Genomic DNA, 22,567 nt, shown 5'->3' with positions numbered 1-22,567 from the left:
CTTTTCAAACTGCATTGAAACTTTCTCATAATTTAAAATTCGAATCCATGTAGAGTGTTTTTTACCTCTTCCAATTTTTTTTTTCCTTCTAATTAAACCAATATCTTTTTCACAGCAAACATCAACTAGTATTTAGTAAGTTATGTCTTTTTCCATCACAAACACATTTTTTTTTTCTTTCTTCAAATTAGGTTTTGTATTTTACACGGAGGGTTCGTAACTCCATAAAGTTGTTAATTTAAAATCATTTGTTTACTTTCAAAGTGGCGTCTTTATCTTTTTCTTTTTCTCCATAACTGGAATGGAGTCCAGCTTTGAGAGTTTGAGGGCTGCCTTTCGTTATCTCAAAATGCTCCAGTTTCAAAGTCGTTACTAAAGCTTGCAGTTTTTAACATTTTCCAAAAGTCCCTTTTACACCTTCGCAGATAGCTCGCCACTCGCCCAGAAGTTTGACCTGATCAGATTTAATTTAATAATTTTTTTTTTTTTGAATCCACCTCAGTATTTTCTGTGCCTTCTCTGAATCTCAAAATCCCAATTCAAACTTTGTAATTTCAATCTTTATTTAAAACTTTTTTTTTTTTGCTAGAAGCTCTTTTTTTTTTAAAGCATTCTTTATCTCATTCCGAGACTAAATTTATGTCTTTCAACCCAATCAATCATTGCATGATTTCTTTCAGCAAGTAAGTGAGCGTGTCAAATAAATCTTTTGCTCAACAAACCTATCCTTTATACATTTGTTTACTTTCCTAGCTCTGTAACTTATCATCCGAATAAATCCACACCTGCGTTTCTAACTTAAAATGTCTTAAAACTTCCCACATACAGGACAACACTACAAAGGGTTAAAAAGACTTTCACTCTGTTTCTAAAATAAACAGACACTTGCATTCCTCTTCCAAACAGGATTTCGGAACATGAAAACATAAAAAAATTCATTCCGCAGTCAAAAATCACACAGGCACTTCTCACTCAACGATCAGACATTTACAACAATCTCTCTTCTTGTTTTGGTTGGCTCTATTTTTGGATCCATGACCTTTCAGGGAATTCGTAGTTTTATCTAAATAATTCCTCACATAACTTTTGTAGTGGACTACCGGCATTGGTTTTTCCGTTCCTTCACCCACCATTCCCTTTGCTTTGCTGGTAGTTCCTGAGGATTCCACCCTGAGCTAATCATTTTTTCGATTAGCTTCTTTTGTTTTTCCGCCAGATGGCGGGTAATGGACCCTTCTGATCCCCACTCGAGGTTACTTGCTTTCATGGCCATTCCTGGGTAGGACTAGTACCGTTAGGAATCTACTCTCAGAGGTCCGCTTCCTTCCTAGCACAACTTGTAGTAAACTGTCTCCTAGCTACTGTCAGGTCACAAGTTCTGCCTTTACACAGACTTATACAATTCTTAAAACCCGTTTAAGCAATTTCCCGCAGTGCTCTATGCCTCCTTAACGACTACCTACCACCGCTCGGCCCGTTGGTCCGACCCTGTTCACAGGTTTGGATTCCGTTAGCCGCTGTACACCGCTTGGTTCTACCCCGGGGTATTTCAAATTACACTACTGGGTCCGGAAGATTTCTCTCGGTATCATGATCCCACGGTCTAAGTGTGTTCCCTACGCCTACTTGGTTCCTGGTTGTCACGTGGGACAAAAGTCCTCTTAATTCAGGCTCAGGCTAGGCATTTGAGATATTAGACCGTCTCCTTGTGTCGATCAACCAGCTTCCACCTTCCGCACCCTTTATACTTAAAAATCGTTTTTTTTTATACTCACCCGGGTTTTTCCAAGGGCGTCCAGCGACTCCGGGAGATCCCGTCGACTACGCCACTGTTAGCGTTAGTGCTTTCTCAGAAGAATCACTCAACACTCAGAGTCAGTTCCAATGCCGATGCAGCCTTTATTAACGCTTAGCGGGGAGGAAGTCTCAGGACTGTATCCAGGCTTCTCTCCACAGAACAAAGGGTTACATGGACTTTTATATGTTTTACAACGGTTACAACAGTTTACTACAGTTACACAGCCCATCACAGCTGGACACAAGCCAATCATAACGATTATAGATTACATATAGGTTCTTTTAACCCAGTAGAATTCCCCTGGTGCCTCAGGAACTACATGTTCGGTTATTGTCAGCTCAGGCTGATTGATGACCTTGTTACAGGAGATAGGTTCTTTCCCTATCTCTTTCGTCTTGGGGAAATAATTGGTTTATGACCTTGTTTACAGGAGATGGGTTCTCTCCTTATCTCTTTCTTCCTGGGGAATTAATTGGTTTATTATTCTTAACCTGCATCCAAGGCATTCCTGGTAGTGGGCCTCACAGGGTTATTGCTCAGTCAATAGTTCACAGCTGGACTACCTGATTTCCCATCATGCCTGGGCAGCCATTTTATGTGTGGCCACTTTAAAATTATATGAGTTCAGATATATTTAGCAGGTGCCTAATGCCTAGTGTTTTGATATATTCTGCAGGTGCCTACTTCCTACAACACTCCCCCATTAAACTTGGGAGTGGGCGGATTGGCTGCGGGTTTGAGATTTAAATTTTTTTTTTTACCTCTCACCCAACCCCAACCCACCTGTTTATCGGTGTTAAAATCCAGCCCATTTGTGTCTATTGTGAAACTGCACACATCCAGTCCAGAAAGGGCAGAAGGGGAAAATTGACCTTTTAATTTTATTTGTCTGTTCCTGATGATACAATACAGTGCATTAAAAACAAATATCCGCCGGTAATTCATCAAAGCTCAAAGCATGCGCTGAATTTTCAACAACGTTCTGTGTAAGCGACGCACGTTCCTTTTGTCTCCACCTCCTGTGACACACTTGTGACCTGACGTTCCTTGTGTTAAGATCCTGCCTGTTGGTTGACCCGTGTTGCGGGTTCTCCCATCTGTTCATCAGCCAAAAGACCTGAGTGGGATCCCTGTTGGGAAAAACATAGACACATCGGGAAACGTGAGCTGTAACAATCCCGAGCTGGGAAACCGAGGGGATAATTCCCTTGCTCTTCTTCAAAATAGTGCCATGGGTTCTTTTATGACCACCTGAGAGGGCAGACCGGCCTCAGTTTAACCTCTCATCTAAAAGACGGTCCTCAGGCAGTGCAGCATTCCCTGAGTATTGCACTGGAGAATCAGCCTAGATTTATGTGCTCAAGTCCCAGAAGTAGGACTTGAACCCACAACCTTCTGACCCAGAGGCATGTGGGCTACCCACTGAGCTACAGCTGTCATCTATTGTGCAGAGGGGTCAATAACCAGGGAGTAGATTTAAAGTAGTTGTTAGAAGGATTAGAGGGGAGATGGGTACACATTCCTTCACCCAGAGCTTGGTGGAAGTCTGGAACTCACTGCCAGAAAGGGTGATAGAGGCAGAAACACTCATCACATTGAAAAGGTACTTGGCTACAGGGCTGAATATGGGGCGATACATATAACAGGCGGCCAAGATTAATTTCTGCCGCCATATGTTTAAATACTCTGCAGGTTGAATTTAGCTGTGCTCCTTACACATTTTCTCTGCACACAGCTTGTCATATTAGCTCCGATAGCTTTGGTGGGTCTGCCCTTGCATAACACTTACCAGTGGATCCAATTCTATGTCCTCATTGCCCGGTCCGGATTGAGTCCCAGTTTGAGATTGCTTATTACTGGGGAATATTTCTGATATCTTAGTCGCACAGCCTTCTTTCGCCTTTTTAACCGCTCTGTTTTTCAATGCTGTCCTAATCAGCATTACTTCCTCTTCAATACGCAGGCAATCATGTTCAAACTCATCATAAGATTTCATTGCGCAGCCATGAGCATATTGACGAAGAAAGTAGATTAATAGTAACACAGCCAGCATTCCGACCAGTAAAATGCCACCGATGAGCTGTTGAGTTGTGGGTGGAGAGATAAGAAATTGAATTAAACAATAATCTATAGAATCCTAGAATGAAACACCACAGAAGGAGGCCATTCAGCCCATCATGCCTGTGCTGGCACTTTGAAAGAGAAATCCAGTTCGTCGCAACCCTGCACTTTCCCCATAGCCCTACACATTTCTCCTCTAAGTATTTATCCAAATTGCTATTGAAAGTTATTATTGAATCTGCTCCCACCACCTTTCAGGCAGCACATTCCAGATCAAAGCAACAAGCTGTGTAAATTAAATTTTTCCTGGTTCTTTTGCCAATTATCTTAAATCTGTGTCCTCTGATTACTGACTCTTCTGTCACTGGAAACAGTTTCTCCTTAGTTACTCAATTCATGACTTTTAACACCTCTGTCACATCTCCCCTTAACCTTCCCTGCTCTAAGGAGAACAATCCCAGCTTCTCTCCTCTCTCCACATAACTGGTCCCTCATCCCTGGTACCATTCTGGTAAATTTCCTCTGCACCCTCACCATTGCCTTGACTTCCTTCCTAAAGTTTGGTGCCCAGAATTAACCTTCAACAGAACTGTTCCATTCTAGAGGTTTACAGGTCCGTTTTGTGATGGGTGACACAAATTTTGAAATCCTTGTCCTTGTTTTCAAATCCCTGCACGCCTCATCTCTTTAATCTCTTTGAGCCCAATGTCCCTCCTGCATTCTCTGCTCTTCCAACTCAGGTGGTACACTGTGCCTTTCATTCCCTCTGCTCTACCATCAGTGATGGGCTTTCAGCCATCTCGCCTCCATGCTAAACCCCTCAATATTACTATATGTCTCCCCACTTACAAAAGAACCTCTTTAGACATACTTCCTGGGTAGTACTTTCAGCTGTCTCCCTTCTATTCCAACTCGAGGCTGATCTTCAATTGTGAAGCGTATTAGGTGATTTGCTGCATTTAAGGTGCCGCATTATTGCAAGCTACTTTGCAGTTTCTGGCCTTGGAGGGAGTGCAGCGTAGATTTAGTAGAATGATATCTGGACTCGAAAAGTTAAATTATGAGGAGAGATTACACAACCTAGGGTTGTATTCCCTAGAATTTAGAAGATTAAGTTGTGATTTGATGCAAGTTTCAAGATATTAAGGGGAACTGATAAGGTAAATAGAGAAAAACTATTTCCACTGGTTGTGGAATCGAGGACTAGGGGGCATAGTCTACAAATTAGAGCCACGCCTTTCAGGAGTTAAATTAGGAATAACGTCTACACACAAAGGGGCTGAAATTGGTCGATGATCCGCCCCCATCAGCCAAGGTGCAGCTGCAAATGTCAGTTTTCTGGACGATTCCTCCGGAACCGCCCATCTGCCATCAATGTTCCACCTGGTGGAAGATTGGTGAGGAAGGGTTCCACCGACATCAGATCGTGCCGCCCGCCCATGCCGGATGTTGGATCAGTTATACTTGCCTCCGGTCGACCTGCCGTCTGCCAGAACGACCGAACTGATCTGGACTGCATTCGGCTAGCAGTGAGATCGGGAGGGAGGGAGGGAGAGGTGGATGGCATTTGTCCAGCAGTGAGATCGCGTGAGAGGGAGGGAGAGGAGATTGGCATTCAGCCAGCAGTGAGATTGCGTGAAAGGGAGGGAGAGGAGATTGGCATTCAGCCAGCAGTGAGATCCGGTGAGAGGGAGGGAGGGGTGGTCGGCAGTCGGGTAGCACGGGAGGCTGGTAATCTGATGGCAGTCAGGCAGCATGGAGAATGGGTAGGAGGGAGTGCTGGAGACCATCACATCACGACAGTTGGGCGGATGCTGCACCATACGATTGGGACTGTTGGAGAAAAGTTAGGTGCATGTTGCATTATTTTATTGCTGATGGTGATGTTCAAATTGGTTGTCATAAAAGCGACTGAAATGTATCTAAGCTGATGGAGGCTTTTTTTGTTGGACCTTGCTGAAAGTCCTTCATTGGGAAGCCCAATGGCGAAGGGAAAATTATTATGAATAACTGAAAAGTGTTCAGCATGTCACATTTTGTACACCCAAGCTGATTCATTAATCGTGTCACACAATGTACTGCAATGTAACTGATGACCATGTCAGCTCAGGAGTGGCAATCCTCCATGTTTGGTCTCAAAAAAATAGGGTTGAAGTGCAAGTCTTAAGGTCTGCCCTGCAAGTAGGTAAACTGAGAGCACTGAATGGCAGGCTTCCTGCATTGGTGACCCTTCCTTGTCGTCTTGCGATGGCCTGATGACAGGACCCATTATACACTGCAGTCAGATGTAGATGGGAAGATATTCCTGATGAAGCAAATGACCTGAGGGACAGATGTGTGTTTCTCACAACGCACCACACGTGACGTTAAACTGACACACACACCAACTGAGGGTCAGTAATGTGAGTGTATTTACAAGTGCACAATAACAAAGGTTACATAAGATGATTACATTTACATAAATTTACAAGAACATCACCCACCCCTCTACCCGGCACCTCTTTCTCCCCCCTCTCCCACGCCCCCACTTGCAGCGATGCCCGATGTCCTCTTTCTTCCCACGTCTACACGGATGGTGTGGCACTCCCCTGCCCGTCACTGCCTCTGGTTGAGGAGGTTGCGCAAGAAGGCAGTGGGATGCCTGTAGCCGTGTGAGTCTTGGTGAAAAGGTAGGGAGCGGGACCGAAGGCGCAGGGATCTCCTGCTCCTCCGGATCTGTCTGCCTTGAGGGTGTGGAGTCGGGGGCTTGCACCACACGTGCAGAAGCAATCTCTTGCCTCATGGCCTCAACGCTTTCCGTGGTGCGCTCCAAGACTGTAATGAGCCTGTCCATCCTCTGATCATACTGCTGGGTGAAGGAGGCGATGCTGCCAGCTCTCCCAGCCATGGTCTGCAGCATGTCACAACCTATCTCCACGCCGGTGCTTGATAGCTGCACCATCTGGTTGAGTACAGAGAGCCATGATGCATCCGCAGATGGTTGCTTGCTGCTGCTGGGTTCAGGCCCCTTGCTTCCCTTCGAGCCATGGCCTCTGCGCTTGGTTGAGCTTGCGTCTGTGGAGTCCATTGGAAAGCCCAGGAAATCGGAGCCCGACGCCGAGATTCTGCGGACACTTGGCTCACATGGCAGGAGGCTGATGTCAGCCGCTTCCTGCTCCTCCAGGTCAAAGGGCAGAAAGATGGGCCCTTCTCCCTCGTCTCTCTCCTGTTCTTCCTGGCTGTGGGTGGCGAAGATGGCAGCGGTAGAAATAGGTGATCTGGGAGCGGGGGAGGTCGGGGGGGGGAGCGAGTGCAGGAAGGATCCCGTGTCTTCGGGTGTGGAGAACATCGGGGTGGAAGATGCTGGAGTCTGACGGCTTCTGTGAAGGGCAAAGGTCGATGGTCTCTCCAGATCCGTGCTGCCTGACACATCATCTGCAAGTAGAGGACAACATTTCAGTCTGTGGCGGAGGGAGGGGGGGAGGGGGGCGGGGGCGGTGGTGGTCAAGCTGAGAGGTGAGCCGTTCCATCTCACATTATACCAGCAAGGCATTCCATCTGTCCATGTCCACACCAATAATGTTCGACAAAGTGTGAGTTCAACCGCAAGTGCCTTAACGTTGCATGTACTTTCATGCCATGAGCGCCGCTGACACCAGAGATGAATATAATCTTACCACGCGGTAGCACCGGACCTGCATCAATGTCTGTGGTTGCATGGTGGCAGTCACCCATCAATGCCAACGCACGCTCCTCCTTTTTAGCCTTGGAGAGAAGGGGGCGAATAAGTTTGTACTCACTCTAGCTGACGCCAGCAAATCGTTCCGTTTGTGGCATCGGTCCCCATCCCGCTCAACGTTGCCCATCGCAGTCACCATCTCACCGATGTCTATCCAAAGACGTCGGTATTGGGCTGGTGAAGGCTTGCCACGATCATCCCGGGTGAATTCGTTGTACCTGCACTCCACCTCCATCACTAGCTCCTCCAATTCCTGTTCATTGAACCACACAGCTCTGGGCCTGGTTTTGGCAGTCTTCATTGAAGATTTCTGGCCACTCATCCTCAATGATGAGAGGAATGGCTGCTGAAGAGTTTATGGGTTTAAATTTCACACACTGCCACCTCTGCAACTGAGACTGCCCCCTCTCCAGTGCCACCTCTTTGCTCTCTAACCTCCAACTCTGTCCTCTGTAATGCCACCTCTCTGCTCTCTAACCCCTAACTCTCTCCTCTCCCCTCTCACACTCACAGGTGGAATAAAGTGCTCTCCTTTTGTGCGCATGTGTAGTTCCCCAATCAGCCTCCAAGGGCCACGAAAGGACTACACGTCGGATCAAGAAAACTGCAAAAAAAACAAAACCCAAAATCTCGCGCATGCGCAGTGGAGGCCCTCTGAAGATCCCCAAATGGAGAGGCCTCCAACTGATACACAATAGTGAAGTCGGCTGCCGATTCCTGCTCCCGCCCACTGACTGCCGCTCCCGTTGCCGCCCACACAACGGAGCCGAAAATGGCTCCCAATGGGACCTGGCGGTAGCGGGTGACAAAAACGGACCTCCCACCTGGGTGCCACCGAACAATGGTCGGCTGTAGCCGGGACCAAATTCAGGCCCAAAGTGTGGTAGAAGTTTGGAACTCTCTTCCACAAATGGCAATTGATGCTAGATCAATTGTTCATTTTAAATCTTGAGATTGATAGAGTTTTGTTAACCAAAGGTATTAAGCGATATGTGGGAAAAGGCGGAGTTAGGTCGCAGATCAGCCATGATCTCATGGAATGGGGGAACAGGCTCGAGGAGCTGAACGGTCTCCTCCTGTTCTTACGTTCCTACAATTACACATTAGAATGAACATCAAAAGGGACATCTTACTTGTGATGTAAAGCAGAGCTTTTGTAGAGTAACTGGAATTTCACTGAAATTCTTGTTGCACGTCGACACACACGCTTCCACGCTGGCAGTCTCATTTTTTCCCATTAAATTTGAACAGGCGTAGTAATCACCATCCAAGAAGAGTAGGACGACCCATATCATTGCCGGAGTTGAAGCTTTGACCATCGTCATCAGGATAAATAAACACAGGAGTAAACGTTTGTACTTGTCCTCCTGCTTATAGCACTGACACAATTTGCACCATATCTGGGAATCTTTTAGCGCCAGTAGACTGATTAAAAACAATAAAATTGCAGGGATAATGAAGGTGAATGAGATGTACTTGCCATTCGATTTCAGAGCACACGGACATTGGATCTCCTTTTCCATTAGCTCTTCAAATCCGTAAAGGATTAGAGACAGTACAACATTCCCAAAGACTTTCAATGCGCCCGACTTGATGTCAGGCAAGCTGTCTTTGAGTTTACTGAGTATGTCCTTCTCCATTGCCATTGTACCAGGAATCAGAACCACAAACTACTCACTCGAGCACCCACAATAACTAAAGGTTGATCATCAGTCATTGAGGAGCTTATGCGTTCTGCTAAAGTCTACTTAGGGAGTGCCCGAAGTTGTTCAAAGTGGAAACGTCGAGAGTGCAAGTTTCTCTCTCTCCTTCCTTTGTCCTAATTTGGAACTGAACATAGCTTCATAATGGAAAGTGAAAGTGTTATGTATTTAACCCCCTGGAACCATGTAACCTGCATCACATCTGTCCACCAGAGGGCCTACTTGTTGGAGTCCCAAGGGACCCAGCATCCCTTGGGAGTATAGTGTATAAGCAGGCCACACACGAGGTACCGGCACTCTGGATCTACAATAAAGGAGCTAAGGTCACACTTGCTCATTACACACAGTACTCGGTCTGACCAGTTATTATGAGTATAACAATTGGCGATGAGGTAACGAACCGCGCAAAAGTGCAAAGAACAGTCAACATCCTGAAGAAGTTCTCAGAGGGGTCGATTCGGAGGCCTTCGTGGAGAGACTCGACCAATACTTCGTAGCCAACGAGCTGTAAGGGGACAAGAACGCGACCAAACGAAGGGCGATCCTCCTAACTGTCTGTGCGGCCACTACCTGTGGCCTCATGAAGAATCTCCTGGTCCCGGCTAAACCAGCAGAGAAATTCTACGGAGAACTGTGTACGTTGGTCCGGGAGCACCGAAATCCTAAGGAAACTGTTTTGATGGCGAGATATCAGTTCTACACATGTCAACGATCGGAGGGCCAGGAAGTGGCGAGCTATGTCGCCGAACTAAGGCGCCTTGCAGGGCATTGTGAGTTTGATGGATTCCTAGAACAAATGCTCAGAGACTTTTTTGGACTGGGCATCAGACATGAGACAATCCTTCGCAAACTGTTGACTGTAGAAACCCCGAATCTGAGTAAAGCCATAACGATAGCCCAGGCATTTATGTCCACCAGCGACAACACCAAGCAGATTTCGCAGAACAAAGGAGTTTCGGCCAGTAATGTGCATAAGGTAACGTCGCTTTTGAGCAGAAATGTACAGGGCAGAATGTACACACCGGCTGCTGCGGCCCGACCTCAAATGATCATCTGTTAATGCGAGGCAGTTAACACCCTGTTGGCGCTGCGGGGGTGATCATCGGCCTCATCAATGCCGCTTTAAGCATCATGCGTGCAATGGTTGCAGAACAATGGGACACCTCCAACGAATGTGCAGGCGAGCTGCAAACCCTGCAAACCACCACGTTGCAGAGGAAGATCGATCCACAGTGGATCAGACGGAATTGGAAACTCATACGGAGGAGGCAGAGGTGTACGGGGTACACAACAAAATGCCCACCAATAAAGTTGAAAGTTGAACTGAACGGTATTCCAGTGTCTAGGGAGCTGGACACGGGGGCAAGTCAGTCCATAATGAGTAAAACGGCCTTCAATAGGCTGTGGGGGAAGAAATCACACAGGCCCAAGCTAGCCCCATTCCCATGAAGCTAAAGACTTATACAAAGGAACTAATCTCTGTAATTGGCAGTGCTGAAGTCAAAGTCTCCTATGATGGAGCAGTACACGAACTCTCACTGTGGATTGTGCCAGGAGATGGCCCCATGTTATTTGGCAGAAGCTGGCTCGGGAAAATCTGCTGGAACTGGGACGATGTCCGAGCGCTTTGCTCAGTTGACGACACCGCTTTTACCCAGGTTCTAAGCAAGTTCCCATCGTTATTCAAGCCCAGGCATTGGAAGTTTCTCGGGGGAGAAAGTGCACATCCATTTGGTTCCTAGTACGCGACCCATCCACCACAAGGCTCGGGCGGTATCGTACATGATGCGTGTAAAAGTAGAAATCGAGCTGGACAGGCTGCAATGCAAGGGCATCATCGTGCCAGTGGAATTCAAAGACTGGGCCAGTCCAATTATTCCGGTACTCAAGGAGGACGGTACAGATAGAATTTGCGGTGACTATAAAGTACCAATTAACCGGTTTTCGCTGCAGGATCAGTACCCGCTACCCAAGGCAGATGACCTATTTGCGACCCTGGCTGGAGGGAAGATGTTCACCAAGCTGGACCTGACCTCGGCCTACATGACGCAGGAGCTGGAGGAGTCTTCGAAAGTCCTCACCTGCATCAACACTCACAAAGGTCTGTTTATCTACAATCGGTGCCCGTTCGGGATTCGGTCGGCTGCAGCGAAGTTCCAGCGAAACATGGAAAGCCTGCTAAATTCAGTTCCTTGCACAGTGGTCTTCCAGGACGACATATTGGTTACAGGTCGGGACACCATGGAGCACTTGAAGAACCTGGAGGAGGTTCTTAGTCGGTTGGATTGTGTGGGGCTCAGGTTGAAACGCTCGAAGTGTGCTTTGCTGGCACAGGATGTCGACTTCTTAAGAAGGAGGATCGCAGCAGATGGCATCAGACCCACCGACGCCAAGATGGAGACCACCAAGAACGCGCCGCGACCACGGAACGTGACGGAGCTGTGGTCGTTTCTGGGACTCCTTAACTACTTAGGTAATTTCCTACCTGGGTTAAGCACCCTGCCAGAACCCCTGCATGCGCTACTGTGCAAGGGAGACGACTGGGTATGGGGGAATTCACAAGAGGCTGCCTTTAAGAAAGTCAGAAATTTACTGTGTTCTAATAAACTGCTTGTCCTGTATAACCCATGTAAACGACTAGTGTTAGCTTGCAATACGTCGTCATATGGGGTCGGGTATGTATTACAACAGGCTAATAAATCGGGAATTTTGAAACCAGTTACGTATGCGTTCAAGAGTTTGTCCAAGGCCGAAAGAGCCTACAGCATGATTGAAAAAGAGGCTCTGGCGTGCATTTACGGGGTAAAAAAAATGCACCAGTACTTGTTTGGCCCCAAGTTCGAGCTTGAAACAGACCACAAGCCACTCATATCGCTATTCTCGTAGAGCAAAGGGATCAATACCAATGCCTCTGCCTGCATCCAAAGATGGGCACTCATGCTGTCGGCATACAACTATGTAATTCGCCACAGACCAGGCTCAGAGAACTGCGCAGATGCTCTCAGTCGGCTACCATTATCCACCACAGGGATGGAAATGGCACAGCCAGCGGACTTGCTTATGGTCATGGAGGCATTTGAGAATGAGAAATCCCCCGTTACGGCCCGCCAGATCAGGACCTGGACCAGCCAGGATCCTTTACCCTGTCCCTGGTAAAAAAAACTGTGTCCTCCATGGGAGCTGGTCCAATATCCTAGTGGAGATGCAGGAAGCGATTAAGCCATTGCACAGACACAAAGATGAGCTGTCCCTGCAGGCGGACTATCTTGTGGGGCAATCCTGTGGTCTTGCCCAAGAAAGGCAGAGAAACATTTATTGGGGAACTACACAGCACCCATCCAGGCATCGTGATGATGAAAGCCATAGCCAGATCCCACGTGTGGTGGCCAGGCATCGACTCAGATTTAGAGTCATGTGTAGGCCAATGCAAAGCTTGCTCTCAGTTAAGCAATGCACCCAGAGTGGCACCACTAAGTCTATGGTCCTGGCCATCCAAACCGTGATCGAGGATCCATGTAGTCTATGCGGGCCCATTCCTCGGCAAAATGTTTTTGGTTGTCATGGATGCTTACTCAAAGTGGATTGAATGTGCAATAATGGCTGGAATCATGTCCATGGCCACTATTGAAAGTCTAAGAGATATGTTTGCCACGCACGGCCTGCCTGATGTCCTAGTCAGCGACAATGGGCCATGTTTCACAAGTGCTGAATTCAAAGAGTTCATGACCTGCAACGAGATCAAACATGTCACATCTGCACTGTTCAAGCCCACATCCAACGGCCAGGCAGAACAGGCAGTCCAGGCCATCAAGTAAAGCTGCAAACGCATGTCGAAAGGCTCCCTACAGACCCGGTTATCCCAGGTACTGCTCAGCTACCGCACCAGACCCCACTCACTCACAGGGATTCCACCCCCACCAGCCGAACTGCTCATGAAAAGGGCACTTAAAACAAGGCTCTCTCTGATCTGCCCTGATCTACATGATCATGTGGAGGACAAGCGGCATCAACAAAGTGTGTACCATGACCTCGCAAACTTGTCACGCGATATTGAAATCAATGTGTTTGTGCTCAGTTATGGACATGGTCCCAAATGGCTCGCTGGCACGGTCACAGCCAAAGAGGGGAGTAGGGTGTTTCAGGTCAAACTGACCAATGGACAAACGCACAGAAAACACTTGGACCAAATTAAACTGTGGTTCACCAACAGCTACGCAGAACCTGAAGAGGACACCATCAACTTTGACCTTCCAACACACACACAAGTGGCAACTGACATCACAGTTGACCACGAAACAGAACTCATCATCCCCAGCAGCCTGGCAAGGCCAGCAGCCCAACAGCCCAATGAAGAACTGACCAACCCAACCACACCAATATTTGTACCGAGACGATCGACAAGGGAGCGCAAAGCCCCAGATTGTCTCACTTTGTAAATCAGTGTATGTTGACTTCACGGCGGAGTGATGTTATGTATTTAACCCCTTGTAACCTTGTAACCTGAATCACACCTGTCCACTAGAGGGCCTACCTTTTGGGAGTCCCAAGGGATCCCAGCATCCCTTGGGAGTACAGTATATAAGCAGGCCGGTTTGCTCTGGTCAGTTTGCTCATCGTCCCTGCTCTCCTCCACGCAGGGAGTAAGAGCCTCGAACCTGTTGGACAAGAGTGAAGTGGGGCTTTCGACTCCTACTAATAATTAAAGGGTTAAGAATGGGTCTCGGGACTAAAAAGAGCTAAATAGACTTTTGCATTGGTCAGCTTTCCAAGTTGCTTAATGGGCAGAAGAGTTAACACTAACAATAACATGTCAGAATGATTAACTGTTGCAAGCTGTGTAACTAGAGGACAATTACAAATAGCCAAACTGTTGAACCACAAGAGGGCCAGAGAGGCAGTTAAACAGGGCAAGGGGTCAGAAGTAACACGTTGGAGAAACTCCAGCTGGTATGAGACATAGCTGAATGATTGTGTAACGTGAAAGGGAATTAGTTAATCAGCAATTGTACATGTGGGCTTTGGGCCAATTAAACGGCATGGGGGATTGTGCAGAAGGGTGGCATGCATCATTAAGTGTATAAAAGATTGCTTGGAACTTTGTATCATCGGAGAAGCCTGGCTATAGACAAAGAGCAGGCGGTCTCCCCACCAGTGCGAATAAAGACTACTTGAATCTTTGAACCCAGACATGGTGTTGTTGGGAAGGGTTTAAACTAATATGGCAGGGGGATGGGAATCTATGCAGGGAGACAGAGGGAAGTAAAATGGGGGCAGAAGCAAAAGGTAGAAAGGATAAGGAAAAGTGGAGGGCAGAGAAATCAAAGGCAAAAATCAAAAAGGGCCACATTACAACATAATTCTAAAAGGACAAAGAGTGTTAATAAAACAAGCCTAACGGCTCTGTGTCTCAATGTGAGGAGCATTTGTAATAAGGTGGATGAATTAACTGCGCAAATAGTTTTAATGGATATGATGTAATTGGGATTACGGAGATATGGCTCCTAGGTGACCACAGCTGGGAACTCAACATCCAGGGGTATTCAACATTCAGGAAGGATAGACAGAAAGGAAAAGGAGGTGGGGTAGTGTCGCTGGTTAAAGAGGAGATTAACGCAATAGTAAGGAAGGACATTAGCTTGGATGATGTGGAATCTATATGGGTCGAGCTGCGGAACACCAAAGGGCAGAAAACGCTAGTGGGAGTAGTGTACAGACCACAACACAGTCGTAGTGAGGTTGGGGATGGCATCAAACAGGAAATTAGGGATGCGTGCAATAAAGGTATAGCAGTTATCATGGATGACTTTAATCTACATATAGATTGGGCTAACCAAACTGGTAGCAATACGGCGGAGCAGGATTTCCTGGAGTGTATAAGAGATGGTTTTTTAGATCACTATGTCGAGGAACCAAATAGAGAGCTGGCCATCCTAGACTGGGTGTTGTGAAATAAGAGAGGATTAATTAGCAATCTTGTTGTGCGAGGCCCCTTGGGGAAGAGTGACCAGAATATGGTAGAATTCTTCATTAAGATGGAGAGTGACACAGTTAATTCAGAGACTAGGATCCTGAACTTAAAGAAAGGTAACTTTGATAGTATGAGACATGAATTGGCTAGGATAGCCTAGCGAATGATACTTAAAGGGTTGACGGTGGATAGGCAATGGCAGACACTTAAAGATCACATGTATGAACTTCAACAATTGTACATCCCTGTCTGGCGTAAAAATAAAATGGGGAAGGTGGCTCAACCGTGGCTAACAAGGGAAATTAGGGATAGTATTAAATTCAAGGAAGAGGCATATAAATTGGCCAGAAAAAGCAGCAAACCTGAGGACTGGGAGAAATTTAGAATTCAGCAGAGGAGGACAAAGCATTTAATTAGGAGGGGGAAAATAGAGTATGAGAGTAAGCTTGCAGGGAACATAAAAACTGACTGCAACAGCTTCGATAGATATGTGAAGAGAAAAAGATTAGTGAAGACAAATGTAGGTCCCTTGCAGTCAGAATCAGGTGAATTTATTAATGGGGAACAAAGAAATGGCAGACCAATTGAACAAATACTTTGATTCTGTCTTCACTAAGGAAGACACAAATAAACTTCCAGAAATACCAGGGGACAGAGGGTCTAGCGAGAAGGAAGAACTGAAGGAAATCCTAAAGTATTGACCTAAAGTCTTTCAGCGAGTCTATGGGCAGAGTTATCCGAAGCCCAGGACCATGGGGTCTTGCCCACAGCAGGTGGCTTATCAGAAAACTCATGGATGACCTGGTCACATTTTCCTATTGATTAAAAGATGAGAGGATAGAAAATCACAGGCAGTGCTCCCACCATTCTTAACAAGATGTCCGCTGCATGTGAAGCCCCGGAGGTGGCACACTGTCCCAGAAAATGTCGCCCAAATATATTGCTGTTAAAGTAAGCTTGGTTAGACCCTGCAGTGCTTCCTGTAGATTGTACATACTCCAGCCTCGGTGCACTGCTGACTGAAGGGGTGGTACAGGGCGCCAGAGGAAATTATCACGCGTGGGTCCTAGGCAGCTGAAGTCATGTCCACCAATTATGGGGGTCAGGGGTGGTTCAAAGAGGCTCGATTCAGAGGAATGTAGGTTTAGGATGGGGGCAGAGGGTCACAGAAATAGGATGGGGTGAGACCATAAAGTGAGCCATGATAGGTCAGCAAGGACATTGGTGCCAAGTGAGTGGAACTTGGTGCAGGGTGGGATACAGCCACAGAGGTTTGGATAATCTGAAGTCTACACAGGGTGGATGATAGAAGGCCAATTAGGAGAGCTTTAGAATAGTTTAATTTGGAGGTGACAAAGGCATACAAGAGTGTTTCAACCTGAGTTAGGCTGAGGTAGGGGTGGAAGCGGATGGAGTTATGGAAGTGGAAGAAAGCAGTCTTTGTGATGGAGAGGTTATGGACGAGAAGCTCAGCTCATGGTCAATTAGGACACAGAGGCTGCGAACAATCTGGTTCAATCTGAGACAGTGGTCAGAGAGGGACATGGAATCAGTCACAGGGATACAGAGTTTGTGGTGGGGCCAGAGAAAAGTAGCCAGAGACAATCCCCAAAAAAGGCTTAAAATCCAGTCTTCTTGACCATCGCAATCAGGGCTGTTGCCAGCAAATTTAGAATCTTACACACCCCTTCCAAATGCTGCTTCTCTCCCCTCCCCCCTCCCCCGTCCCTCTCAGCTCAAAGGGTCTGAAAAAGTTGATGCCCGTTGCAGAGACAGAAGGACATAGTGAGAAAGTTCAGTGAGAGTCAATTGTGTTATACATCACCCAGCTAATGGTGTGGCAGTGAGCATGGGTGGGATTCATGGCAACTACCTCAAGCTTTTTCCACAGCAGTCGGGGTAGGGGGAGAGCCCAGGAGGGGTTTCAATTCCAAGAATATCAATTCAGCTAAGATCTGCCCTTGAGGGTCAGCTGTGGCTCAGAAGGTTGTGGGTTCCACTCCAGGGACGTGAGCACATAAATCTTGGCTGATGCTCCAGTGCAGTGCAGAGGGAGCACTGCACTGTCGGAGGTGCCATCTTTCGGATGAGGATTTAAACCGAGGCCCCCATCTGCCTTCTCGGGTGAACGTAAAGGATCCCAAGGCACTATTTCGAAGAAGAGCAGAGGAGTTATCCCAGGTGTCCTGGGTAATATTTATCCCTCAATCAACATAACAAAACAGATTATCTGGTCATTATCACATTGCTGTTTGTCGGAGTTTGCTGTGTGCATGTTGGCTGCTGCGTTTCCCACATTATAATAGTGACTACACTTAAAGTACTTCATTGGCTGTAGAGCACTTTGAGACATCTGGTGGTCATGAAAGGCGCTATATAAATGCAAGTCTTATTTTCTTTTATGAGGCTGCTTGAATCATGCTTAACTCTGAGGGTTCCAGTGTGCAATTGTGGTCTCTAAACAACAAAAGTGGCTTCTCAAGAATTGAAGAAACACTAACGTCAAGTGAGGAAGATGACACAGAGGGCATGTCCAGCTCATTTCCACATCCCACGGTTGGTTTTAGGTGCAATGTTTCCGTCCTGTTCCGTCCCTGTTTGAACATACACCTTTGAAGGTAGCAGGACAAGAAGGTTGTTAAAAAAAGCTTTATAAGCAGAGGCAAAGAGTACAAAAGCAAGGGAGATAGGCCCAACCTTTATAAAACACTGGTTAGGCCCCAGCTGGGGTATTGTGTCCAATTCTGGTCAGTGCACTTTACAAAGGATGTCAAGGCCTTGCAGAGGGTACTACAGAGGGGATTCACTGGAGTGATACCAGGGGTGAGGGACTTCAGTTACATGGAGAGACTGGAGAAGCTGGGTTTGTTCTCCTCAGAGCAGAGAAGGTTTTGATAGAAGTGTTCAAAATCATGAAGGGTTTTGATAGAGTAACTAGGAGCAACTGTTTCCACTGGCGAGTGGATCGACAACCAGAGGCCACAGATTTAAAATAATTGGCAAATTAACGAGAGGCACGATGAGGAGAACTTTTCACTTTTCACTGCCTGAAAAAGCAGATTCAATAATAACTTTTAAAAGGGAATTGGAATAATATTTGAGGAAAATTTGCAGGGCTAGGAGGAAAGGGGAGGGGCATGGGATGAATTGGACAGCTCTTTCAAAGAGCCGGCACAGGGACGATGGGCCAACTAGTCTCGCTCTGTGCTGTATCAATCTTTGATTCTATGAACTCATGTGCAACTGACAGTTAGACCTGGTATGATAGGTCTTTGCCACCTTTTCCTTTTCCTGACCTTTCTGAAACTGGGACCCAGGGGACTTTAGGGACAAGAAAATCATCCCCAGGACTGCGGCGTGAAGGATTAACACATCTTTTCTCCTTTTTCGCAGACATGCCGTGTATTTCCAGCCACTTCAGTTCTCATCATCCTTTCACCGAACGGTCTATGGTGTTGTAGTGACTTCACTAAAGATCAGACTCAGATCTAATGGTGAACTCTCACTCTCCTCTATTTAGCCAGGTAAATAAGGTGGTTAAGAAGGCATATGGAATACTTGCCTTTATTAGCCGAGGCATGGAATACAAGAGCAAGGAGGTTATGCTTCAACTGTATGAAACACTGGTTAGGCCGCAATTGGAGTACTGTGTGCAGTTCTAGTCACCACATTACAGGAAAGATGCGATTGCACTGGAAAGGGTGCAGAGAAGATTTACAAGAATGTTGCCTGGACTGGAGAATTTTGGCTATGAGGAAAGATTGGTGCAGAGAAGATTTACAAGAATGTTGCCTGGACTGGAGAATTTTGGCTATGAGGAAAGATTGGAGATGCTGGGTCTGGTTTTTTTGGAGGAGAGGAGGCTGAGAGGATACCTGATTGAGCTGTATAAAATTATGAGGAACCTGGATAGGAAGATCTTGTTTCCTTTGGCAGAGGGGTCAACAATCAGGGGACATAGATTTAAAGTAATTGGGGGAGGTTTAGAGGAGATATGAGGGGAAATTTCTCCACCCAGGGTGTAGTGGGGGTCTGGAACACACTGCCTGAAAGGGTGGTAGAGGCAGAAACCCTTACCACATTTAAAAAATACTTGAATGTACCTTAACCTACAGGGCTACGGACCAAGAGCTGGGCAGTGGGATTAGGCTGGATAACTCTTGGTTGGCCGGCGCGGACACAATGGGCCGGAATGGCCTCCTTCCGTGCTGTGAATTTCTATGATTCAATTTACCAGAATAAGGAAAGCTCTCAAATCCCCGACTCTATAAGCTGGAAGGCCAAGGGCAGCAGGCACATGGGAGCATCACCATCTCCGAGTTCCCCTTCAAGTCACACAGCATCCTGACTTGGAAACATATCACGTTCCTTCATTGTCGCTGGGTCAAAATTCTAGAACTCCCTCCCTAACAGCACTGTGGGAGCACCATCACCATCATCATAGGCAGTGCCTCGAAATCGAGAAAGACTTGCTTCCACTCCAGAAGTGAGTTCTCACGTGACTGAACAGTCCAATTCGGGAATTACAGTCTCCGTCGCAGGCGGGACAGACAGTCGTTGGAGGAAAGGGTGGGTGGGGAGTCTGGTTGGTCGCACGTTCTTTCCGTTGCCTGCGCTTGTTTTCTGCATGCTCTCGTAAATGAAATTCTCGCCAATGCTCTTCCTCCACTTAGGGCAGTCTTTGGCCAGGGACTCCCAGCTGTCGGTGAGGATGTTGCACTTTATCAAGGCGGTTTTGAGGGTGTCCTTGAAACGTTTCCTCTGCCCACCTGGGGCTCGCTTGCCACATAGGAGTTCCGAGTAGAACGCTTGCTTTGGGAGTCTTGTGTCCGGCATGCGGACAATATGGCCTGCCCAACGGAGCTGGTCGAGTGTGGTCAGTGCTTCGTGCTGGGGATGTTCGTCTGATCGAGAACACTGACATTGGTGCGTCTGTCCTCCCAGGGGATTTGCAAGATCTTGCGGAGGTATCATTGGTGGTACTTTTCCAGTGATTTGAGGTGTCTACTGTATACCATGGTGTCTGTCTCCAGTTTACTTCAATCTTGTAAAATGATCCACGTCTCTGAGCCATACAGGAGGGCGGGTATCATTACAGCCCTCTAGACCATAAGCTTGGTGCCTTCACCACACGGACTGCAGCAGTTCAAGAAGGCGCCTCACCACCACCTTCGCAAGGGCAATTAGGGATAGGCAACAAATGCTGGCCTTGCCAGTGACACCCATATCCCCGAACAAATTAAAAAAATCTTTAATCAGTGACCACTAGCTCTCAGCCAATGAGTTCATACTCTATTTACAGACCGTGGTGTATCTGCCCTGTTTATAGCCCGTGGTGTATGTTTCCTGTTTACAGCACGCGGTGTATCTGCTCTGTTTACAGCCCATGATGTATATCTCCTGTTTACAGTCTGTGGTGTATGTGTCCTGTTTACAGACCGTAGTTTATGTGCCCTGTGTACAGACCGTGGTGTATGTATCCTCTTTACAGACAGTGGTGTATGTGTCCTGTATACAGACCATGGTGTATGTGCTCTGTTTACAGACCATGGTGTATGTGCCCTGTTTACAGACCGTGGTGTATGTGCCCTGTTTACAGACAGTGGTGTATGTATCCTGTTTACAGACCGTGGTGTATGTGCCCTGTTTACAGACCGTGGTGTATGTGCCCTGTTTAAAGACAGTGGTGTATGTATCCTGTTTACAGACCGTGGTGTATGTGTCCTGTTTACAGACCATGGTGTATGTGCCCTGTTTACAGACCGTAGTGTATGTGCCCTGTTTACAGACTGTGGTATATGTGCCCTGTTTACAGACAATGATGTATGTCTCCCCTGTTTACTTCAATCTTGTAAAATGTCCCAAGACATTTTGCAGAAGTGTAATCAGATAAGTATTACATTGAGTGAGAATGGAGATATTAAGAGGGGTAACTAAAAGTTTGGTTCAAGTGGTGTGTTTAGAGGAAGGTTACCATTGAGGAAAGGGCGGTGGAGAGGGTGCAATGCCTTGAGTGGGAGGGACCCTTGGCTGCTTTATGACATAGCTCCTGGCAGCTTTTGTGATGTGGGTCACAGCCAATTAGTGACGCAGCTCCTGGCTGCACATTGATGTCACGTGGAGACAGGATTTGGGCACCCGCTGTTGGACAATCGCCATTAGTTAGCCTGAGCCTGAGCGGGAGCTGGAGCTGGAGCTGGAGCTGGAACTGGAGTGGGAGCAGCAGCGGGAGCAGGAGCAGGAGCAGGAGCAGGACCTGCAGCTGGAGTTGGAGCTGGCCCAGCTGCTGGAGCTGGAGCTGGAGCTGGAGCAAGAGCTGGAGGTGGAGCAGGAACTGCAGCAAGAGCTGGAGCAGGATCATAGGATGGAGCGGGATCTGGAGCAGGAGCAGAAGCTGGAACTGGAACAGTTGCTGGAGTTGGAGTGGGAACTGGTGCGGACATGACGGTTTCAGCAGGAATGGGGTACTGAAGTGCATGATCAGCCATGATCATATTGAATAGTGGTGCAGGCTCAAAGGGCCGAATTGTCTAGTCCTGCACATATTTTCTATGTTTCAATGTTTCAACTTAACTGTTTATAAAGAACTGTAAAGTAAAGTTAAAAAAAGACTTTAGAACTATTTATTCAACCAAAATGTATTAATTACACTTTTATTCAATTAAAATAAATTACGTGCTGGAAAAGCAGCCCCGTTTAGACTCCAGTTATCAGATGTAGTGTTGGTATTAGTCGGAGCAACTATTCATAATGTGGCTAATCAGCATCATCAATGACGTCACATTGATCACCGATGATGCCACGCTGATGGTGTCACACTGATCATGGATGACATCACGCTGATCATTGATTACATCACACTGATCATTGATGACACCATGCCGATCATTGATGACATCACACTGATACTACAACAACAACTTGTATTTATAGAGTGTCTTTAACCTAGTAAAACGTCCCAAGGTGCTTCAGGGGAGTGTTATAAGACAAAAGTTTGACACCGAGCCACATAAGAAATTAGGGCAGGTGACCAAAAGCTTGGTCAGAGAGGTAGGTTTTAAGGAGGGTTTTAAAGGAGGAAAGAGGTAGAGACGCGGAGCAGTTTGGAGAGGGAGTTCCAGAGCTTAGGGCCTCGGCAGCTGAAGGCACGGCCACCGATGGTTGAGTGGTTATAATTGGGGATGCACAAGATGGCAGAATTTGAGGAGTGCAGATATCTCTGGGGGTTGTGGTGCTGGAGGAGATTACAGAGTTAGGGCTCGGGTTGAGGCCATGGAGGGATTTGAAAACAAGGATGAGAATTTTGAAATTACTCAACC

General features: G+C 47.0%; 1 protein-coding gene across 2 annotated transcripts; it reads right to left on the bottom strand.

Moving 5' to 3' along the window:
• Nucleotides 1-1,875: 1,875 nt before the first annotated feature.
• LOC139229806 (calcium homeostasis modulator protein 6-like) lies at nucleotides 1,876-9,391 on the bottom strand. 2 transcript variants are annotated; one of them, XM_070861398.1, is made up of 3 exons: nucleotides 8,711-9,391; nucleotides 3,588-3,878; nucleotides 1,876-2,928 (listed from the first exon to the last, which is right to left on the bottom strand). In XM_070861398.1, the coding sequence occupies exons 1-3, from the start codon at nucleotides 9,221-9,223 to the stop codon at nucleotides 2,851-2,853; spliced, it is 882 nt and encodes a 293-aa protein (XP_070717499.1). In that variant the 5' UTR covers nucleotides 9,224-9,391; the 3' UTR covers nucleotides 1,876-2,850. The 2 variants fall into 2 exon arrangements, with proteins under 2 accessions (XP_070717499.1, XP_070717498.1); XM_070861397.1 differs by lacking the exons at nucleotides 1,876-2,928; nucleotides 3,588-3,878 and adding an exon at nucleotides 6,391-7,273.
• Between the last annotated feature and the right edge of the window lie 13,176 nt (nucleotides 9,392-22,567).

Source organism: Pristiophorus japonicus, chromosome 19 (genome assembly GCF_044704955.1).
Source record: "Pristiophorus japonicus isolate sPriJap1 chromosome 19, sPriJap1.hap1, whole genome shotgun sequence".
Classification (NCBI taxonomy): domain Eukaryota; kingdom Metazoa; phylum Chordata; class Chondrichthyes; family Pristiophoridae; genus Pristiophorus; species Pristiophorus japonicus.
Note: the sequence above shows the minus strand (reverse complement) of the source record. Positions and strands in the feature narration are given on the sequence as shown.